The 23513-nt window shown below is 33.4% G+C and overlaps 1 protein-coding gene across 1 annotated transcript in view; it reads left to right on the top strand.

Annotated features, from left to right (window-relative positions):
- LOC143078546 (uncharacterized) overlaps positions 1-20478 on the top strand; it is a 35169-nt gene extending 14691 nt beyond the window's left edge. Inside the window, exons 3-6 of the mRNA XM_076253407.1 lie at positions 6062-6086; positions 18658-18686; positions 18933-18935; positions 20471-20478. Of these exons, the coding sequence (XP_076109522.1) occupies positions 6062-6086; positions 18658-18686; positions 18933-18935; positions 20471-20478 (65 nt within the window). The remainder of the gene's footprint in view (positions 1-6061; positions 6087-18657; positions 18687-18932; positions 18936-20470) is intronic.
- The last annotated feature ends 3035 nt before the right edge of the window (positions 20479-23513 follow it).

Here is a 23513-nt window from a genome sequence, read left to right as displayed (position 1 = left end):
TGCACAGACATGTTTATAAAATCTTAAATCTGAAATGATTCAATGACATGTGTATTGTTTTGCATTAACAAAAAGGATACATCAACAAAAAGTTGTTTTGGATATAGGTTTTTGTGAAACAAAACATGTTCAGTATATACCATTCATACGGTAATGGACGAGAGACCAGTTCTGTGAATACATGCATTATGAGGTTTAAAATTTCTCTATATTCAACTAATTCTATCAACCCTTCACAACTTTCGAACGTAGCTACATTCTTTGTTACCGTATATTCATCATCATATAACCCACGTATTTCCTGAGTTATTATGTGGTATGATCGCCAATGGACAACTCTCTATCTAAGTCACAGTTTGTAAAAGAAAACCATTATAGGTCACAGTGCGGTCCTCAACATGGAGACTGCATGTATAAACCTTGTTTAACCAATGCTTACAGTTCTTTCGTGACCTACTGCTACTACAAATAGCATGTTGGATTACTAAAAAAACAAATTTGATCAGAGGAGCGCTACATGCTTTGTCACCATTTTCATAAACAAAGTCATATCTTTTCATACACCAAATATTATTTGCACAATATAAAGCTGAAAGTGAACGAACGGAATTTAATATAAATATAATTATTTTCTGTGACTGTATATTACATTAATTTGTAGGCTCCTTTACTATAGATAATTTAGCTGATCTGTAACAATAACATCTTCATGCCTTATATATCATGTACTGTAGTACGCCGCTAAATTAAAACTGACGAGGAAAGGTAACACACGGCCAATGAAAGCTCTATTATTTAGAGCCCAGGTGGTCATGTGGTCTAGCCGGACGGCTGCAGTGCAGGCGATTTGGTGTGACGATATCACAATAGCATGGGTTCGAATCCCGGCTAGGGAAGAACCAAAAATTTGCGAAATCAAATTTACAGATCTAACATTGTTGGGTTGATGTTTAGACGAGTTGTATATACATTATGTACACAGCTATGCATCACCATCATTGATGGCGATCCGATGGATACATCTGTTGTAGAGTTGTCACTAACTCAGATGTACTTAAAAATATAATTATTTTCTGTGACTGTATATTACATTTATTTGTAAGATCCTTTACTATAGATAATTTAGCTGATCTGTAACAATAACATCTCCATGCCTTATATATCGTGTACTGTAGTACGCCGCTAGATTAAAACTGACGAGGAAAGGTAACACACGGCCCAGGTGGTCGTGTGGTCTAGCGGGACGGTTGCAGTGCAGGCGATTTGGTGTCACGATATCACAGTAGCATTGGTTCGAATCCCGGCGAGGGAAGAACCAAAAATTTGCGAAAGCAAATTTACAGATCTAACATTGTTGGGTTGATGTTTAGACGAGTTGTATATATATATATAGGGAAGAACCAAAAATTTGCGAAAGCAAATTTACAGATCTAACATTGTTGGGTTGATGTTTAGACGAGTTGTATATATATATATATATATATATAAGTACGTCTGAGTCAGTGACAACCCTACAACAGATGTATCCATCGGATCGCCATCAATGATGGTGATACATGGCTGTGTACATAATGTATATACAATGTATATGTATATATATATATATATATAGAGCCCAGGTGGTCGTGTGGTCTAGCGGGACGGCTGCAGTGCAGGCGATTTGGTGTCACGATATCACAGTAGCATGGGTTCGAATCCCGGCGAGGGAAGAACCAAAAATTTGCGAAAGCAAATTTACAGATCTAACATTGTTGGGTTGATGTTTAGACGAGTTGAATATATATATATATATATATACTATCAACATAACGTATTCACTGTCGGCGTCACTGATGAGTATTATGTAGACGAAACGCTCGTCTGGCGTATAAAATTATAAGCGAGGTACCTTTGATAGTTATTAAGTGGTCAATTGTTAACCCAGGATATTGTCAACAATAGTCAATTGTACACTGAAAAGAATGAATTACTAGATTTTACTTACCATTTTACAAAATCCGATGAGAATAACAAATATAACATCAAAACTAAATACATGAATTTGGGATGGAAAAGTACCGTGACACGTCTTATAGCAATGCGAATTCAACCCAGCAAAGCAGTCACAATCGAGAATAAGTCACGTTCGGTAATTAAAAGATCAGACGACGTAATGACAAACCACAATCTAACACGTGGTAAAAATGTCCTTAATTAGTTTGGACAAAGACACATCGAATGGACCAACCAATTCGTGATAGTGTCATTTTTAATCTGTCCTCCTCATAACTTTGTTGGAGCAGTTTCTGCGTTAGGAAAACACTCCTGTATATAAAGTCTGTATAGTGTGAACATGCACAAAAATAACGTATAAATTGAGATATGTAAACACCATACGTAGGGGCAGAGGATATGTTTAATAATGCTGAAAAATGGGAAATTGATAATTGGGAAGTTGAAATCGTCCCATTTATCATAAATATTCGTGTGAAGTCGTCCATCTGTGTCAATATTGAGGATAAGATCAAGGTATGCAGCAGTCCTTCTGGTATCAATAGTATCCTTAATTTCAAGTTCACTGGGATATATAAGATGTGAGCATTGGCTGAAATATGGGTTATTCGATGATAGGACAACATCAATATATTGGAAATTAAAATTAAAGAATTTAGCAAGGTGCCTTTTCTTTTTGTCTTTTAGAAGGTTCTGAATAAATTCTGAATCATACGAGTACAAAAACAAATCGGCCGTAGGGGTGCACAATTAATACCCACTTGAATACCGACTGTCTGTTGAAATATGAATCCTCCAAACTCAACAAATATATTATCGATCAAAAATTCCTGCATTTTGATAATATCATCTTCAGTATACTTTCTGGTAGATTCAGTCTGGTTCTTTACAAAATATGAAAGTTGATGAAGTCGATCTTACAACTGGGCATTGGTAATAGTAGTGTAAAGCATAGAAAAATCAAAAGTCGTTGTGTTGCTGCAAAATTGCAAAGATTGTGATCGAAGATTAAGCAGTAGATCTACCGATTTTTGAGAATCAACTTCTGGTTAAAACCACGGGTAGAATATATCTCCTCACTATTTTTTTTAATCCAATCTTTAACTGCATAAAAAATATTAGTCAGTTATTTAAACATTGAAACAACAATTACTTCGCTTGGATACCTTACGTTATCGTAAATATTATGATGTTTGTTTGCCGCGTTTTTTTTTTTTTTTTATAGAATGTTTCATTATCGTTCATACATTGTGTTGAGTCCATGAGGCTCTAAAATTTTTATTTTTTTTTTATCCAAAAGGCTTCTTTAGTTCTTCTGTAAATTTCTGTTCCAAATACTTTATGGCGATAACTTTTAAAAATTTTATCGAATGATAATGCTGAATGCAGTGGTTGGCTACCGGGCCTTCTGTTTCCTTTGTTTGTATTTTTGAAAAGTTCAATATTATCTGTTGGCATAGTGAATCACCTGTTTGTCCTAAAGGAGAAATAAAACAAAAATAGGTGAGCCAATATAAACAACAGCAAGTAAATATATGTTATGATTGTGTTATGTGTCAGGGTATTTGAGGAATACAAACTATAAGAAAAAATCATTTCAATTAAGTGGTACTCTGTTTAAAAAGTTTCGCTAAGTTAACTAACCTTGAATAAAATGTGACAAATTCTACATCAGTTCAAAAATTTCAGCTGCACAATTAATAATCTTGTGAAAGTTCAGAGATCTATGTTTCAATACAAAAAAAACAAACTGTAGGAAAAGTTTATACACACCTTATAAACCACTTTTCAACGCCCACCTTCCATCCGATGTCACCATGTCATAATTAAGATTAAGAATTCGTCTTAACCGGCCATAAATATAATGTTATCATATCAGTATCATAATTATCTGAGATATTAATCTTAATATTTCAGAAGTTGAAGCTAAAACAAATAATCCTAATACCGATTTTCGCCATACCATATAGTGTTAAAATTTTAAAACAAAAGAATTTGATTGAAAGCGTCGTAAAACTAAAAATAAAATTGAATTTTTTAAATAACAATAACCCCCTCCCCCTTTTGAAGTTAAATAATTGCTACATATTCTTTTCAAAACACTGTAGTATCCTTGTATTGCAAATCACGATGAGCCACGTTGACAATTTGCTGATCAATTAAGATTAACGCTCTTCAATAATTTCATTCAAATATTAATCATAAAACTCATGCTTGGACAATTCCCGCGCAAATGTGTGTAATTATGGTTATCATAAGTAACGTATCGCACGTTAGTGTATTTGACACTGTTTTTGTGTATTTTCAATATAAACGCGTGTATTGTTTGTGAAATGCTAAATTTTTTAAACATAAATTTGATTTAAAAAAAAATGCTGTTTTACCGTATAAAACAGAGACTCTTAATTGTTATTTTGGAAAGATAATACACGCTCCCTTTACGTTCGTTCGTACCTTTCATCAAAATGTATGAAAGCTCTAATAGCACAAATTCAGGTTAAGGTTCTCATTGTGGTATGTAAAATGCGATTTTTATAATTTAAAGTGTAAAAATGAACTGTTTTCACTTTAAAGTGTCAAATAAGAAAATAAATATCATAGTCATTGGTTTTCGTGGTTGTTTTTTTCTTAATTGTTGGTCAGTTTGTAAAATTTAAACCATATGTAGTCACTTATATCCGCAACATTCAAGGCTCACTTTAAACTGACTGTAATAGTTACCTTTAACAGAAAATACATCTTACTTTTGTGTTTTTTTTCTCCTTTTCATACTGTTTTAAAGACTTTTTGCAACCATTACCTAAAAGTTTGTTATGAAAAAAGAAGGCAATGAAGTGTCACGTAATATTGCTCAGTTTTTCGTTAGTCATCAGTAGTGGAACATTTGTTGAATAATAGTACAGTTATGGTTATGACATATTTATCATTTTCTATAGGTCAAGAATATAAACGGTAAAAAACTTTTACTTTAAAAAGTTATTGGATGTTGATGAACTCCTGTAGTGTTTACATTTTACTATGCTATCACCAGCTAACACAAGGAATATTGCAATGATATAACAGGCACAAATCAAACAATTACATGACACCTCCTTGGAATAAATTGGTTTTGAAAGTGAACAATCTGTAACTGATGAATATCACTTATTTCACATACATTATAATGTAAGGCATATTTTCCCCCTTTAGTTTTTGCATGCATAATACATGTAAGAAGCACCTATTTCAGTTCAGTGCTCTAATCTGGTAATGCGTGATTTTTTTATGTTCTAACTAGATTGGCATATTGGTGGTCAGACACTACAATATGTATGGCAGGGACATTCCTGTTATGTTAAATTTGAGAAATTGATCGAATGAAAAAGTTAAAAAAAAATCATACACAAGAAAAAAAAACTTAACCAAGGAAAAAAGAATGCTTAATGTTCAAATATTGCATTTTTGTTGCAAATGGACGAACAATAACGAAACACTACAGACAACAGACGATGCCTCTTGGGGGTCTAGTCATTTAATAAATGGTTTTGCATATTCTTTTCGCTTTTCTATGTTTGTAGTGTGATGCGTTAATATGTCTGTTTTTTAAGCACTCCAGTTTATCTATCAATATAGAAATTTAAATTCAAAATTGAAACGTCGTATAGAAAACATGGTCCCGATATCTTATTAATAAGACTACAGGGTGTCTATTATATCTAGCTTGTTAAACAAAACCAGGCAAATATAATGTAAAGACGTAACGGGAAATCGTGTTATACATGTATTGTCTTATTCTGGTTTATCATGTATTGTAAGTTGGTACAGCTCCTATCATTTAAAACAATCCTTATCTTTTTGATATATTAAGTAAATGATACAGTATCGTTCCAAACAATGTAATATAATACAAGGAAGGAAATGTAATTCAAACTGCAAAAATGTAGAAGACGGACCAATTTTAAAACCTTCTTATATATCGTTTCTGATTTGAATTGATGATTAATTCTTACAATTATTATTGACAGTTCTAAATTTGATCAAACTTTGATCTATCATTTGACATTTACTGTGATTGTATTATATTTTTTAGGTGAAGACAAAACGCTCATAAAAAGGTTTGTATGTTAAAATCTCTCTCTCTCTCTCTCTCTCTCTCTCTCTCTCTCTCTCTCTCTCTCTCTCTCTCTCTCTCTCTCTCTCTCTCTCTCTCTCTCTCTCTCTCTCTCTCTCTCTCTCTCTCTCTCTCTCTCTCTCTCTCTCTCTCTCTCTATTTGATTGTCGAAATTTGTATATGGTGTAAAACAATTATCACCTTTTGTTGAGATTTACCATCTTTGCCGCAAATTTATTGTTTTCTACTTCGTAATAAATTGTATAGAGATCCATTTTGTTACACCTTGTGATCAATTTTTTTGGCAATTGTCAATGGCAGCCGACAGGGTTTAAGAACATCAGTTGTTCGACCTGCTAGTCAAATTACAGTTTTCACACAAAATGGCATGTGAAAGGACTGCCGGATAAGGATTTTCCTTAATTAATGAAACATCAATCACATTGAAATCATAACAAGCAGCAGTGGTGTTTTTTTTTTGGACTTCGAGAAATATAAATTTAAGATAAGATACCAAAGTGTTTTATTAGCTTTGCGATTAAACGTCAGATTTGCACGTTTTGGTTTTAAAGTTTACAAAGAGGTTTTGCCATTTTCCCGTGAGATTTTTCATTTGATTAACTTGGTAAATCTTGTTTTAAATAGCCCGATGGATGCTAGTTATAGAATATAAAAATAAGTCAAAGCATCTACTTTCATACATGTATTCCAACAATTTTCAAGGCTAAAACTATTGGTTTATTTTATTTATTAAAACCAATGATAATGCCCCCTGAATAGCATTAAATATGAATTATCCACTAATAGATATTCAAATTTAGTTTTTTTATTATTAAAAAAACATGGTGCTTCAGTTAACTTGTTAATGTTGGTAGGTGATTGGTAGCGGGCATGTATTTCATAGCTTTTTTTTAACTTAAAACTAACAAAATATTATACAAAATGTGTCCATAGTACACGGATGTCCCATTCGCACTATAATTTTCTATGCTCAGTGAACCTTTTAAATTGGGGTGAAAACTGTAACTTAGCATTAAATGAGAAATATCATATCATAGGGATCATGTGGACTAAGTTTTAAGTTGGTTTGAGTACAATAGTTATACCGGCGTCACATATCAGCGTATAGCTCCAACGTACGCCGGGCGTGGTAAAACATCATGTACGCTGCCAATACGCTTGTAATTTTGGATAAAATTGAGAAAGGATGGATGCATTCAACTTTTCAATCAGATATGTATCGTGTACAACGAGCCTTTAACGTGTATAAGGCGTACGATAAGCGTACATCAGCGTGTATCGCGCGTTCATGTAACGTATGTAAGCGTATGTATGGCGGTTGTCTAACGTAAATGGAATTCACGCTAAGAAAAATGTCCCCTAAACGTATTTCAGTCGCTTCCCGGTCGTATCTTAAACGATAATTCGTCCTTTCGGCGTTTTTGGGACGTTTAATTATTGGTTGTTTGCTACAAACACACCCGCATACGTTTAAGTTAAAAGTCGAACGACCTTGAAACGTACACAACGTGCCCTAAACGTGTCTCAAACTTATATGTGGCGTTTTCAATGCGCATGTAGCGTATGTATTACGTGCGTGTAGCGTACAGGTATACGCTTGACTAACGCTTGAGCTAGATGAAATTTTTTAAGCTGCATAACAATTTCCGGGAGTTATAGCGTTCACCAAGAGTATACCTTTGTATTTCGACGTACTTCAAACTTGTGCAACGCGCTTTTAACGATTGCTTAGCGTTCCTCTGGCGTGCAACTAACCTATACGGACTTTGTCAATTTTCTCTGTACGTCTGGTGCACGCCGGTCTATACGCCAATTTGTGACTCCGGCATTATCAAAGGTACCAGATTTATAATTTAATACGCCAGACGCGAGTTTCGTCTACATAAGACTCATTAGTGACGCTCAGATCAAAATAGTTATCACAAACCACCTGAACAAAACAATTTATCGTTAAACGAGACAGACAGACAAACGAGGGTACGGACAGGCAGACAAACAAACGAACGAACGGTTTCAAATACCGAAAAACGTATAGCTTCTAAGTGGCGCATAAAAAACGGTTGAATATAAATAAAAGAAACATTTAGTAATCTAATTATCTGATATCAATCAGCATCTCTGCTTTAATGTCAAAAACCCAAAAAATATCGGACGCATTCAACTGGTATGTTGTTTTCCTCAATATGGATTTATCTATATCTGTTCACTGTTCCGTCTTTTAAAGTTTACCGTCTATGTGAGCCAGACAACAATTTACACCAGTTGGTACTTGAACGGCTTGTGTAACAAACAATATTGTCTTTTCTGATTGTACCAAATGTATCGATCATTTGTTTTGGTACAGATTCAACACTTTATTGATGCTTTACCTACAGTCCGATTGTAGTGTCATTGATTTGTTCTGTTGTATTATTCTGAAGACTTAGGTAACTGTGTTGAGACGCTGGTAAAATGTAACAATGTTAGTATAAATATTTTGATATGAGCGTCGCTGATAAGTCTTATGAGAGAATTTTAGGTGTTTGACGTACGTAATACGTAACATACCTTAACATTTCAAAAAATGGTCACTGTTACCTCCCGTTGACCATTTTTAAAACTTGTAAATTTAATAAAAATCATATTTTTGACAGCCAAGGTTCCTAAAGATGATGTTCAACAAACCTATGGAGGAGGCCGAGCTAAGTTTGCTGTTAATATAAAACTGAAGTTGAGCAAAATGTTATTTGTTCAAAATTTATCATTAATTGAGAATGACATATTAACAATATCAATAGTAGCAAATAAATGACAATGAAATTAAAAAGCAAAGGTGGGGTTAAGAAAATGCCACAAATCCCCAAAGGCGATCCCCACCCGAGGACTCCCTGTCCAGAACTAGGGAAGACAGTATTTAAAGCTAAGGAAAATAAGCCCTTAATGATCACTTAAACGCAGAGCAAGCCGAGGTGAACGCTACTGTCCATATAGACGAAAATACATGTGGAAAAAAAAATTAAAAAAATTGTTAATGATAGTCATGTTAAAATGTTCACTAGAAATAATAATATAGAAAAAACAAAACCAACAAAAATAAATATTTATTTCACAAAACACCATTTATTGGATGATGAATAAAAAACAAATGTAGAGCAAGCCATGTTGATCTCTTCCCAAATATACTTAAATGTACAAAAGACTGTAGAGCAAACCATGTTGACCTCTACTAGTAATTCCAGAATGTTCGACAAAATAAAAACCAATGAGTTTTATTAGTTACAGATTTAAAAATTGAGGTGGAATGTAAACAGGAGAAGGATTTAGCCATGGAGCTATCCGATAAACTTTTTGAAAAGAAAAACGAGACAACAGGTCGCAAATTACGTTGGTCTTTCCAGGAATATGCTTACATGTAGCTCGAAAATGAATATTGTATTTAAAAGCAGCTAGTACCAATCTCCGGACCACTTTCATAATATTCTTCTCTTTTGAAGATGTTTTATTTATTATTGCAGCAACCGCTGCATCATCGGTAAAAAAAAATTATGGTTGGCTAAAAACGAACCCCAAATATCAATTGCCAAAACAATTGGGAAAATTTCTTTTATTGTAATGGGTAAATTTCTTATCTCCTGTGGCCATTCACCTGCAAACCATTTACTGTCAAAAACAGCAGAAAATCCAATGTGTCCCAGCAGCATCCGAATAAAGTTTCTAAACATCTGAGGAAACTCATTCGTTATATAAAAAACATGATTTACCATTAAAATCTTTAATAAAGAAATCCCATAATTTAAGACCTTGCCTTGCTTCAGAATTTTACTTTATTATATAATGTGGATATGTATGACCCATAGTTAAAATCAAATAATCTGCGTAAGAAAGTTCTACCTGGAACAATGACTCCACAGGCAACATTCAAAAGAACCAATAATGACTGTAACTCTCTTAAATTAACACTACGTTTACATTTGTATTTATTGAGTAATAGTGATTTTTTTTAATTTTTTCATCAGGTAAACGAGCAACCATCTGTACGGAATCAATTTCAATCCCATATATTACAAGACATGTTGTTGGGAATTCTGTTTTTTTTTCTTCATTTTTATGGGAACCCCCACTTTCTCAGCAAGGCTCATAAAAGTGTGCAATGCTGTCAAACAATTACTAGTACCAGACTTTCCTACAAAGAAAAAATCATCAAGTAGGTGAGATACCCCATGAATGTGAAATTTCCCATTTAAAATCCATTGAAGTCCCGTTGAAAAAGCTTCAAATAACTGACAGGACGAAGATCCCCCCATTGGTAGAGATGCGTCATAATAATATTTACTATCCCACTGAAATCCTAATAAATGATGATTAAGCGAAATGCGTCTTTAATGCCACTTTTAGCCATTAGACAGCGTGAACCATACAACTGAACTAATTCTATAACTGTCTCAATATTTTGGTATTGCACTGCTGACAATTCTGGAGAAATACATGAATTAACTGAACTTCCTTTAGGGTAGGACAAATCATGAATTAATCTAGATAAATTCGGCTCTTTCTTTAGAACTAGGGGAAAAAACAAAATTAGGGAAAGGTGCATTTTTGCAGGGACCTTTAATATGCCCAAGCCTCAATTCTTTTTCAATTCTTGATTGTACTACAACTGGATTTTCTCTGGCGCTATTATGATTTCGAGGAACATTTAATTCAGATCTTGAAAAAGAAGAATTGATTGAAAACCCATGTGTAAAACCATGTATCAATTTCTCTTGTTTGTAACCTGATAAAAGTTTATTCAATTCATGAACTTTTACCAGAGAAGGAAGGTTTGGCAGAGGTTACTCGTTTAACTTGGCCCTCTGTACAAGTGAGGATACAATGTTTTGTGCTGCAATGAGCATACTGGTGTCTAAGTGTATAGTTTTTTTAGGTACATTCCCCGGACTTACAAAAGGCCCAACAATAACCGATGGGAAACTGAAAATGTCGTTGGACCCTTCTTGGAAATGTATTTTTAGAGGTATTCATAAAAGAGCTCCTATCTTGAGATGTGACACTATTCATTTTGCTATTGGACCAGAGATACTGACCTCCATAACTCGTCATTTATAGTATCCCATCTCAAATCTAGAATTTTTCTAACCCTTCTAAATTTCTCATCATATGTTCTAGCTGCTTGGTACCCCAAAGATTTACATAAACCACGAATAGTATAACCATAATTTATCAAGGCCAAAGCAGAATTCAAAGACTTCCCTAAATAAATGGACATAAATATGTCGAAAGCATTCATCTACTGATGAATTGATTGGAGCTCCCTTTTGTTTGTCCTATTTGAAATAGTGATGTTAATATTTTTTAAACAAAATTGAGGAATATTCCTCAATATTAGACGGCAGCAAAAAGTCAAAACTTACATAATTGTCTGCCCAAACATCATTTTTTAGCTTACAACTAACATGAAAATCTATAGGTATTGAATGTTTTAACATATGACATGCATAGGGAGTGTCTACATTATCAGAGCTTGAGTAGAACTGATAACCAGGTATGACATCCGCATCTGATGATAAGGGTGGCTGAAATAATGTTAATGATGAGTCATGGTCATCACTGTTGTCATTTGGCATAGTTGTCAACGGTGGTATACTTGTAATAAATGGAATCTGCATACACTGTGTTGAGCTTGCATGACCAGTTTGTAATGAAGGATTCAGTATGGTTGAAATCGCACTAGTCGGCATCACGTTATTGTCCTTTACTAGTTGAATGCCGGAACTGTGCAACTTTGCAAATAATGCTTCAGCAATGTCATAAGCGGATGGACTGTTAGGGAGATTATTGTCGGAAGAATTTATAATAGTATCGTCCGTCAAATCAGCTTGTTGCGGTTGTGTCCTAGTACTCCTTCATTTCTTTGCCCTGGGTCTATTTAATGGCGGCATGGCAGTAGTCTCCATCTCAAACACATCCCTAATTGTCGCCTCAGTCAAATTTGCAGGAGCAGCTTTTCTTTTTGTTCTTTGCTTTGGCATTCTGACTGAAATAATTAAGACTGAAAAAAAAAATATTTGTGTATACTATTTTAATTGTTAATACAAAAGTTTCTTTCTTAATATGGCCAATTGAGGGAAATTATGATCCACAAATTATTTTTTTTGGCATATTTGTAATCCTATTCATGTGTTAATAAATACATAGATTCAACCAATCTTGAATTTAAAATCTAAAATATACTGATATAGTAACTCCAGAACTTCAAATAATATATGTATAAAAAACATGTAAAATTAAATTTTACAAACAATTTACCCTATTGTGACACAACTATATAGAGTAAAAACAATTTAGCATGTTCCTCTGCTTGAACCAAAGTCAATACACATGTATGTACATGGAAAATGATTAAGTAGTTAATCCACATGTAAAACATTACATGCAACTGAACCATTAATAATATAAGACATAATAGCAATGTCAACCATTCTTGTGTCACAACCATAATAAACCAAAGCAAGACAGAGGAAACATATGTTAAATAATATAAATTAAGTAGTAATGGAGCACCATATTTTCAGTAAATTACTATAATATTTGTCAAGTAAAATTTACCACATGACAAGAGCCTCCATCTTAAATTTTTGTATATTAATAATTGCATCAGTATCAAACAAAAGTGATAAATTAACTATTTAACTTCGAGCTGGACTACCTACAGCTGTACGAATACTCTTTGCATATTTGACCATGCCTATAGTTTTTAAATGCACCTTGTCATTTGATAACAGTGCTCTAGTGTTTTTCCAAAAAACCCTGTGTTGCCAGTAGCTTATATCACAACGTTGATGTACAGTTTTTCGTAGCTCTTTTTTTTTATCTCTATAACTTTGTTATTATAATTGTCTTTCAAACCCCCGGAGTATCTCGGGAGCAACTGACCTATAATCACGTGACGAACATTATTATAGCATTTGATTATGTAATCGGCAAAAACTAGTATATCCTTTGCCAATCTAGCGGGATTTGATTCAGTGGATAAATCATTGCCTCTAATTTGAATAAAAACACAATGAGGTATATAATCATCAATAATTTTTATAAATTCTTGCCTTTGTACGCATTTTGGGCCCGGACGAAGTGTGCTTCCACCCAAACCGAAATATTCTACTTGAATGTCTGTACCATCAAACCCCAAATTAAACCATCCCTGGTAGCCATTGTTAAACACAAATGATTCTAATCTATGAACAAAAGAGTCACCAAAAATTAATGCACGTCTGACCATGGTTTAAAAGCAAAAATTTAAGTTATAAAAAAAATAATTTAAGGTTCGCTTTTACTTGAAAAATAGCCGTACTTTCAACAAAGATGGACCTTCCTCAGATCTATGGAATTTCACAAGTAGTTGGAAATCAGCTCTGGCAAAGTCTTTAAATGCAGTCGGCACTCTGAATATCAAACCCAAATCTGCATACAATAAGTAACCTCCTTTTTTGAAAAACAACTACAACCTCACAATTTCAGCTTCAGCTATACACAGCGATCTTTTTGCAAAAAGTTAAAAAAAATATTTTCCAAGTTTCAAATAAATGATGTTTTTTTCTTTCAGAGAAATTAGCTGAATGACGGCATGTCCAAGTTCATGCAATAATCTGATCTTAATTGTCCCTCCCAAAACTGGCTAATCCATTTCCTTATTTGACCATAGCACACATTGGCCTGAGGCGGGAGATAAAGTTTCTACACTCATGATGTACAATACTGCCCTAGACACCAGATGGTTAACCCCAGATAAAATTACTACACAGTAGATATTACTTAATCCTCAATGATTATCTGAACTTGCAGACAAAAATGTTTTTATTTTCAATAAATTTATATTTTGACGTACGTAATACACCTTAACTTGGTCGTTGTATAATTGTGTTTGCCTCCCTTTTTCCATTTAGTTCAAATCTATTTGAAATAGCCTATTCCACGAGCGAGAGTTTCCACTTGTCATATATCTGAACATACATAACTTTGTTCGCAGGGGACACAGGTATATTTTGAATGATATACAGTTAACAATGTTTACTTTCCTATTTTTGTTAAAAAAAAGATAGTTTTTTTTCAACTAATTTGGGAACATGTAGTGCCGCGTTCATAGATTATACGGGAAAATGAGTTTCTGAACTTATTTATTCTAAAAAAAGATGAAGTTGATAAAAGATTAAGGACTTTGTACAAGTTCAGTAGTTAAGGTTAATTAATATATACATGTAGGTTGTAGTTTTTTTCTAATATTTAGGCATTTTAAAATTTTATAATCAGTCCGTTTTGGGTGTTATTTTATTTGATTGCAAGTCCAACGCATAAGTCAACAATACACGAGAGTTAACCTTAACACTTGTCAACCTGTCGACCTATGCATTTATCGACTTGTCAATATGTCGACATGTCAACCTACATTTTTTTGTAGGCCTGTTTACTTGTAAACTTGTCAACCTGTCGACCTTTGCATTTATCGACTTTTCAACATGTCGACCTGTCAACCTAGGTTTTAACCTTTACACTTGTCAACCTGTCGACTTATGCATTTTATCGACTTTTCAACATGTCGACCTGTCAACCTATGCCTTTTAACCTTTACACGTGTCAACCTGTCGACCTATGCATTTATCGACTTTTCAATGTGTCGACCTGTCAAACTTTAACATTAACACTTGTCAACATTGTAGACCTTTATATGAACAACTTGTCAACCTTTCTTGTGTACACCTGTCGACATGTTACTCTGTCAACTTGTGAACAAAGATTATCTAGCCGATTTACTTCTTAAGTTAAACCGATGGAACTACAGTACCGTTTATCTTAATTGACTCAACGGTCCGACCTTATGAGGTATAGTCAGATAGTTGAACTCCTTTCTGTCAGTTCGATATAATGCCGACCATGCAGACTTATTTGTATTTTGGTATAGTGAGGTCGATAATTCCCTCAGTCCCGAGAAGACGGAAGACGGATAAAAAGGAATGGAAAATATTGACATTCAAATACCAGAAACGTTTGTGGTAGATTATTTTTCTGTAAATGTGTTCTTTTTTATTTTTTGTACACATTTTATTTTCGTTCAGCTAAATAAATGGTCATTGTTTTTTGATACGGATGCAGGAGAGGGGTGCATGGATAAACTTTTAAGGCGACTGAAATCTGAAATATAAAAACCGTCGAAGTGAGACAACCACAAATTATATTATGTCTTATAAGTCCGTCTAATTTTAAGCCTATTAAGTTTCTTGCGTTAACGTACGTAAGTTTCATTTGAAACGTAAAATTCTCTATGAAGACGAAACGAGCGTCTGGCGTACTAAATTATAATCCTGGTACCTTTGATAACTCTTAACACCACTGTGTCGATGCCACTGCTCGTGGACGTTTCGTCTCCTAGGGTATCACCAGCCAAGTAGTCAACACTTTGGTGTTGACTTGCATACAATAATGTGGTCATTTTTTTTTTAATTTCCTGTTTACAAAACTTTGAATTTTTCGAAAAACTAAGGATTTTCTTATCCCAGGCATAGGTTACCTTAGCCGTTTTTTGGCATAACTTTTTGGAATTTTGGAACATAGTGCTCTTCAACTTTGTACTTCTTTTGGCTTTATAAATATTTTGAAATGAGCGTCACTGATGAGTCTTATGAAGACGAAACGCGCGTTTGGCGTACTAAATTATAATCCTGGTACCTTTGACAAGTAATTAGTACTTGTATTTACACAGTTGGGGAATTAACGATAAAATTAATGTATTTGTTACATATCATACTTTTTCTAAAACGTTCTTGTTGAAGATTTAGAAAAAAAACTTTTCGTTGATTTGAAATTTGTCTGCTACGGCCAATTTTCGTTGTGATTGCTACATGTATATAATAAATCATCGAGTTTTTGGGCTTGTACCTACTTCAGTGTGACATTTTGAATTAAAAAAAACATCCGAGAAAAATAACAATTTAACACCCATTCTCTGTAACCGTCAACCAAAGTTGGGCACGGGTGGTCACCGATTTTGTTGAAACTTTCTGACAACAAACATTTATATAAAATATGAAAAAAGTCTGTACATGCCACTCTGAATTATGTATGGTTACCATGGCAACAGGCTTTGAAATGTTGAAAATAGCTGATTTTTGCTTTTCTCGACTTACAGTGACTTATATACAGCATAATATGTTTGGCGCAGTTTATATCATATCAGTTTCTTTTAAATACTTGTTCAGGGACATTTTTTCACTTTTTCTGATATTAAACTCAAATTGACATTTTTAATCTAGGTTATTAGTATGAATTTTGGCAATTTCTAATGCAATTATGAACCAATTTTTCTACTAATTTATGAAAAAACGCATCCATTCCTGAATAAACTAAAAAATAGCTTTTATTCCAAAAGATGTATATTTCTCATTTCTGCAAAAACATTTTTGGGGCTCATTAGATTTTTTTAGTAAAAATTGGATAAAAATGCCAAAAATTGCCTGAAATCTACAAGAGTTATTTCCCTTTTTAGAACTCACCAAAGTTTAAAAATAGAAAAAGTCATTTGTTTATCTACACAAAATGGAGACAGACGTCTGCAACATGTTTTGCTTGTTTAAATCAACATATTTTACACTTTAAATCTAATATAAATATATCTGTATACATTCCTCATAATAGCTGGTCAGTTTTATAACAATGATAAGCATTTACTATGACAATGTTTGTTCAGAGGACATAAAAGTCAGAACAAACTTGAGAGAACATGTGAAAATCGTGATGAAGACCATGATGAACAAGATGCTGTTTGTACAGAATGTGATTTGCTCCCGCCACCTTCATGAAATTTACAAATATGTTCAAGCCGATTGTTCAATGTACTTGGACACAATGAAAAAAGAAAAAAGGGGGAAACTTATGTGAAGTTCCGTTTTGATCAACACCTGTGACATGAACAGTCTGCTGCTAAAAAAATGACTGTCACTGTCTAATGTGGAAACTATAAAGCTATAAACTATAAACTTATTTTTTTTAAACGGAATTGCTCGTCATACCTCTTCCAGCCTAAACCGGGAACCCTACTAGCTCCCAGTCGTATGTTACTCATGTATTTCAGAAGCCCTCTTGCCTCTCCCAAATGACTTGACAGGTAAATATCAATGAAAATCAGAAATGCATCAGTCCACTGACTAATACTATTAATCTTGACTGTTGATGCTTTTGGTTTAGATTGTAGAACACCATCTTTAATTATTAAAGTATTAGAATTATCATCAATAGGTACTGGGTTCGACAATAAACAACCCAGATCAATATATTCACCATTTAAGATTTTTTGTCTGATATTGCAAGACACATTATTACCCAAATCATTGCTGATGCTAGCAATTTCATGTACAGAATTAACATTAGATTCAAAATTTTGAAATGTACCTTGTTCATTGATGGTTTGTGAATACGACTCTTCATTATTCGGTAAATCCACTGAACTGTTAAATGTGGTAGATGGTCCTGATGCATTAGATGTTGTAATTTGCGTCCGTGGCGGCACTACATCATGTTCTGTTTGAGACAGTGCAGCTGTCCTGTCATTATCAGTAACACGGGCTGTTCTCCTTCTTTTAACTCCTTTTCCCCTCGCGACAGTTTTTCCCCTAGGCATCACTAACCTTCCAATAAATAAACACAGTGTAAAATAAAAAATAGTTACCAATCCTAAAATATATGTTTAACTAAATATAAAAGTAAACATGAAATAAACAACGCGATATCTGTGACGGAAAAGAATTGATGATAAATCAATTAATCAAATGTCAATTTAAAGCATTTACCAAATATTTCTTAACGGAAGCATAGTTAAGTATAATTCTCTTAAATAATTTGCAACATCAAATAGCAATTAGGTGTACCATGTATAATTGTATTGTCTAGCCATATTAGATGACTCCCGGCGAGCATCGAATATTAAATATAAATTACATACCTCATAGGAAGTTGCCAAAATAATCTGCATAACAAAATGCAATTAGCGTGGATAGCATCAACAGTAGATGCCTCAATAAAAGACAAAGCAATAATGTGAATGAAACTAAAATTAAATTAAATTAAACATCATAATTCGTTATATAGACATATAATAAACATATATATAACAAATAAAATCGATTGAATGTATTAAAATTAATATCAAGTAATCATATGTATAATAAATTAAATCAATAGTCTGACCTTAGATCAATATAAATCCTTGAAGATAGCGTTTGCAATATTTGTGATGAGAATGCAAGAGCAGTTAATTTATATGTAGTGTAATAAATTTAGACATGCGCGTCTACTTTGACCTGCTAATGAACTATTGCTGGTCTTCCTCTGATAACGCGATTTAATGGTCGAGCCCTTTAAATCGAAATATTAGCTGTGTCATATTAAACGTAGCAGATGCGTCAAATTATCATTGGTAGCTGCAGACATATTGATACTAGATTTGTGATAACAGTAATAGTGAATTGCTTTGTTAGTTATAACCAAATGTCTTTTATAATGCTGCTATCACTATGATTATTTTCTAGACTATCAAATGAGACAGATGAAGATGAAGGTAAGCTTGATTTGCCTTATACTAATGAAATATAGAAGAACATTGTGGAAAAAAAACTTCGTGTAATTATTGTTCTTGTCCTACATTGTATGGTAGATATGAAATTATTGAGTGGTAGTTTTAAACCGATAAAAAAATAAAGACTTGGCAACACGAACCCCATTAAACACTGGGGTTGTTATCAGGTCCTCTGGAAGGGTAAGTAGATACAGATCCACTAATACTTGAGTATTGTTCTGATTTAAGAAGGTATGTATGTATGTGTTTCGTTTGTGCATATTTTCAACAGAATAAGATAAACGGGGAAAGTGATTGAATAAAGAGTACCGAGTATCAAGTATAGATTAACCGAGTAACTACTAGACTACCAGAAAAATATACTGCAGATGATATCAAAATGCTGAACTTTTTTATCGACAATATATTTATTGAGGATTGATATTTCAACATACAGTCGGTAATCCAATGGGTACTAATTGTGCCCCCTTCCGGCCTATTTGTTTTTGTATTCGTATTACGCAGAATTCATTCAGAGCCTTCTAAAGGACAAAAATAAAAAGCACCCTGCGAAATTCTTTAATTTTACTTTTAGATATATTGATGATGTCCTATCACTGAATAACTCATACTTCAGTCACTACCTATATATCATATATCCCAGTGAATTTGAAATTAGGGATACTACTGATACTAGAAGGACTGCTTCATACTTTTATCTTTTCTCAATATTGACACAGTAATTTACCTTCTGTCCCATCGTATGGTGTTTACATATCTCAGTTGATACGTTAGGCTCCAGCATGTTTACACTTTCTGGACTTCATATACAGGGGTGTACTCCTTATGCAGAAACTGCTCTCACAAAGTTATAATGAAGAAAGACTAAAAATACACTACGTAAATTTCATGAACATCATCACGAATTGGTTTATCCGTACGATGTGTCTTTGCCTAAACTAAGGACAATTTTACCACGTCTCAGATTATATAGTTTACCATGTACGCTAAGTACCAAAATGACCTATTCCCGAATATGACTGTTTTGCTGAGTGTGAATTCGCGTTGCTATAAAACGTATATTTTATCAAAACTTCATGTTTTTGGTTATGATGTTGTATTTATAATTCTGATCGTATTTTGTTTGATGTATTATCGTTTGTAGTTGTAGTTATATATTTGTTTACTTCCTACTCGTATATAAAAGTATAGATAATTAATCACCCAGATCATTAGCGAGAATTTAGTATAAAGCAAATCAACGTACACGGTTTGTTTGTTTCACAGTTTGATTCAGAAGAAATATCGACACAGTTAGATAATACAATGATGTATCTAATTCCTAACTAAACACAATTATGTATTGATAGTGATTGTTATAAATACATCAAATACGATTATTTCAAACCTTATGTTGAACTCTATTTTGTATATCATTTTTTTAGAAATTTACGTAGGACGTCACTTTTTTGGCGTCGACAAAGTCGTGTGGTAGACAATGCGTGGATCTGTTGTGCTAGGTTGCTTTACGTGTTTGTTTTTCTTTTGTGGTAGTCAGCACTCATGTGGTGACATGAATATCAATTACATTGTCATTTTTTATAAATGTAACTGTTTGCAAAAGTATGAATAATATTTTCTTATCCAAGGCATAGATAACCTTAGTCGTATTTGGCACATCTTTTAGGAATTTTGGGTCATTAATGCTCTTTAACTTTATACTTATTTGTTTTCCTGACTATTTTTATTTCAGCGTCACTGATGAGTCTTATTTATTTGTATTGTAGTCCTATGATGTAATGTTGTCCTTTTAGTGTTATTTCTAACATTGCCATAAAAGCGCGAGATTTGGCTAGCCACAAAACCAGTTCAACTCACCATTTTTTCTAAAACAAAATGTCCTGTCAAGAATACAACAGTTGTTATCCAAAAAGGTTCGTTTCTATGTAAGTTGCAAATTAATTTCAATTAATCGATTAGTCGAGATGAGATGATTCTGATGCACAGAAATATTTCCAATTGATTTTTATTTAAGAATGAATGCTTCTTTTTGAAACTTCATCGGAGTGTAAAAGTGCTCTTGGTTCAAACTCGGGACCGTTTTGTTCAAGCAAAACTACAACTTTCGTTTTGTAATTGTGTAACACGTGTAGACTGCCCAACATCAAACAGGTTGTCAATCCTGTGTTTGTGCCAAATACCCCTTGGAGGAGAAATTCCGTTTAAAAAAAAAACAGAAAAGATAGACATGCAGTAATTTTAAACATCTCAATCCTTTTGTCTGTAAGCACGCTGCAGCCTACTATTTTATTTCGTAATCGAAACATCTGTAGTTTCTGCAAATCACCAAAATGTCTAAAATATTTCAGTTCTTCAACTCTATTAATCAATTGTGTTTTTATCAAATTGGGGATCAGAATATTTGAAAGGAAAAAATCATAACCATTTACCCCCCTTTTTTTTAAAGTCAGATGATCGTTCCCTAATTAAATTTCTTTTCGATTAGACTTGGGGTTTTCCCTGTGTTATAGTTTGTAAGTCCAAAACTGGTTAGTGAGAGTAGTTGTATAACGGGTTCTTGTGTTTTGGTTGTAAATATTATATGGGTAATATATGCACGTGAATGACTTCGGCGGTTCCGCTATATTATACACTGGTGGTAAGCGGATGGTCGTAACTAAAAGTAATGACCATCCGGAGATGGGAGACAACTCTGGGGATAAGTTTTTATTTTCCGATTTTCGTGCAGTTAAAGGTTCATTTGAGCCAAACCCTTTGTCTCATATACACTTTTCGTGGGTTTGTTGATACCGAAACCAAATGTGATAGATAAAATCATTCCAGTTTTCGTAAAACGGTCATTCAAAAATTCGAGCATGATGGTCGTAACTTTAAATGTGTGATGGTCGTAAATTCAACTATAGTATTTTGGATGATGATCGTAACCGACACAAGATAGTTATAACTTTGAAAGATGACCGTAACTCGAGTAGCTAGACAAACTCTTATTAATGTATTTTAAAAGTAAAAGCAATATATTCAGATGTCATATGTGATTTGCTCGAAACAATATTATTTGTAACTCTGATAATGGTATGTAAAAATTAAGCTAGAGAATTATTAAATATACACAGTTCTGTTGTATTCCAAACGCTCATCATTTAGGAGCAACGGCGAAAACTAATCAACTCGCATTAAGCCAAAAAGTACGTTAAGTTTGAGGTTTTTTTTTACTGTACGTTAAGGCATAAAATTATCAAATGCATGTGTATTCCCTCATATTTGTTTTTAATTTTATTTTATTCATGACTTTTTTTTATCTGCAATCATGTCGGGAGATGAAATTATTGAATTATTTTATCGATTACATTACGATTATATATTGCGGGTTTTCATTGATATTAGTTCTAAGTATTGGTACGGAAAGAAAACTGAATCCATGGTGTCGCAATGAACATTGTATTAACCTCGAAAGTAGGAATATTGTTGATATATATTTTACACTGCTAGACGCGCTGAATTTAAGGGTAAAACAAAATACTAGTTTGTAGCCAGGCTTAAGCTTGTAGCCAGGATAATATTACAAGGACTCAGGTAGAACTAAATGTACTACGCATACTATCACATACAAACTCCGGTATGCATGTTAAAAATTATGCCTATGCTATATGTTTATATTGTATGAATGGCTACAAGCTACTCATTGACTTCGTCATTGGACATACCTGTGCACCTTATTAGCAGCTTGATTTTACCAAACAACAAATTGAATATGACTTCTAAAAATCATGGCTACTACTCATGGACCTCGTCATTGGACATACATGTGCACCTTATTATCACCTGATTTCACCAAACAACAATATGACTTCTTAAAATCCAGGATGATATATGCATATAATAAAAGACACGTTTAAATCTCTTGACTTGCCTTATCCGGTCTTATTTAAAACAGAATTACGACCATCACAAATTTACGTTACGACCATCCTCAACATTTTTGTTTTTTTAGTTTCGACCATCATTCTCGAGTTTTTGAATGACTATTTTACGAAAGTCGGAATGTTTTAATGCATCAAATTTGGTTTCAAAATAACCGACCTGCTGAATGGTATGTATGAGACAAGCGGTTGTACAATTGTGTTTGTATTTTGAATAATGGTGTTATAATATGTTGGTTTACAATGTTATTAAAATTGCTTGCTAGAAAAGATGATAAAAGTTACTGCGAGCAACTAAACCTATACCTAGAGTTTTGTTGTTTTAAATATTTCATAGAAAAAGAAATGTTTTAAATTCGGACGCACATGGCGAGGGAGAATTTTAGTAATATTTAGCACATGAGGACGCAGTGTAAGTGTAAGATCATCCCGATGGCCAGGTCCGAATGGGATAAGTATTTTACATCCCAGCTGTTTAAGATTAGACGAAAAACCATTTACAATTCATAAAATATATTTTAGAGCGCCACACAACCATTATAATATACTTTATATATTATTGTATATATCCTTTAGGAACCCTCGAACACAATGTTTAAATATAAAACCATGTAAACTCGCCCGGCTGTCTAATCGGCCAACACTAAATCGCCACATTTCTAAAAAATCGTCCCACTCTTGTTTACCAACTCGCCCCATTTATGTAACAGGGTATAATTCCATTGAACAATCTGTCAGAACTCGCCTTAGTAGAGCGGCGGAGATGACAATTTTAGAAATTTAATTTACTAAATACCACATGGGTTTTTAATAGCTCATTGGAAAGCTGAAATTGTGTAGTTTTTGAAAATATGTGTCGTAAATATAAAATCTGGTACAATTATACCGA

Source organism: Mytilus galloprovincialis, chromosome 6 (genome assembly GCF_965363235.1).
Source record: "Mytilus galloprovincialis chromosome 6, xbMytGall1.hap1.1, whole genome shotgun sequence".
Classification (NCBI taxonomy): domain Eukaryota; kingdom Metazoa; phylum Mollusca; class Bivalvia; order Mytilida; family Mytilidae; genus Mytilus; species Mytilus galloprovincialis.
The sequence above is the reverse complement of the archived record's forward strand: the minus strand, read 5'-3'. Positions and strand labels throughout refer to the sequence as shown.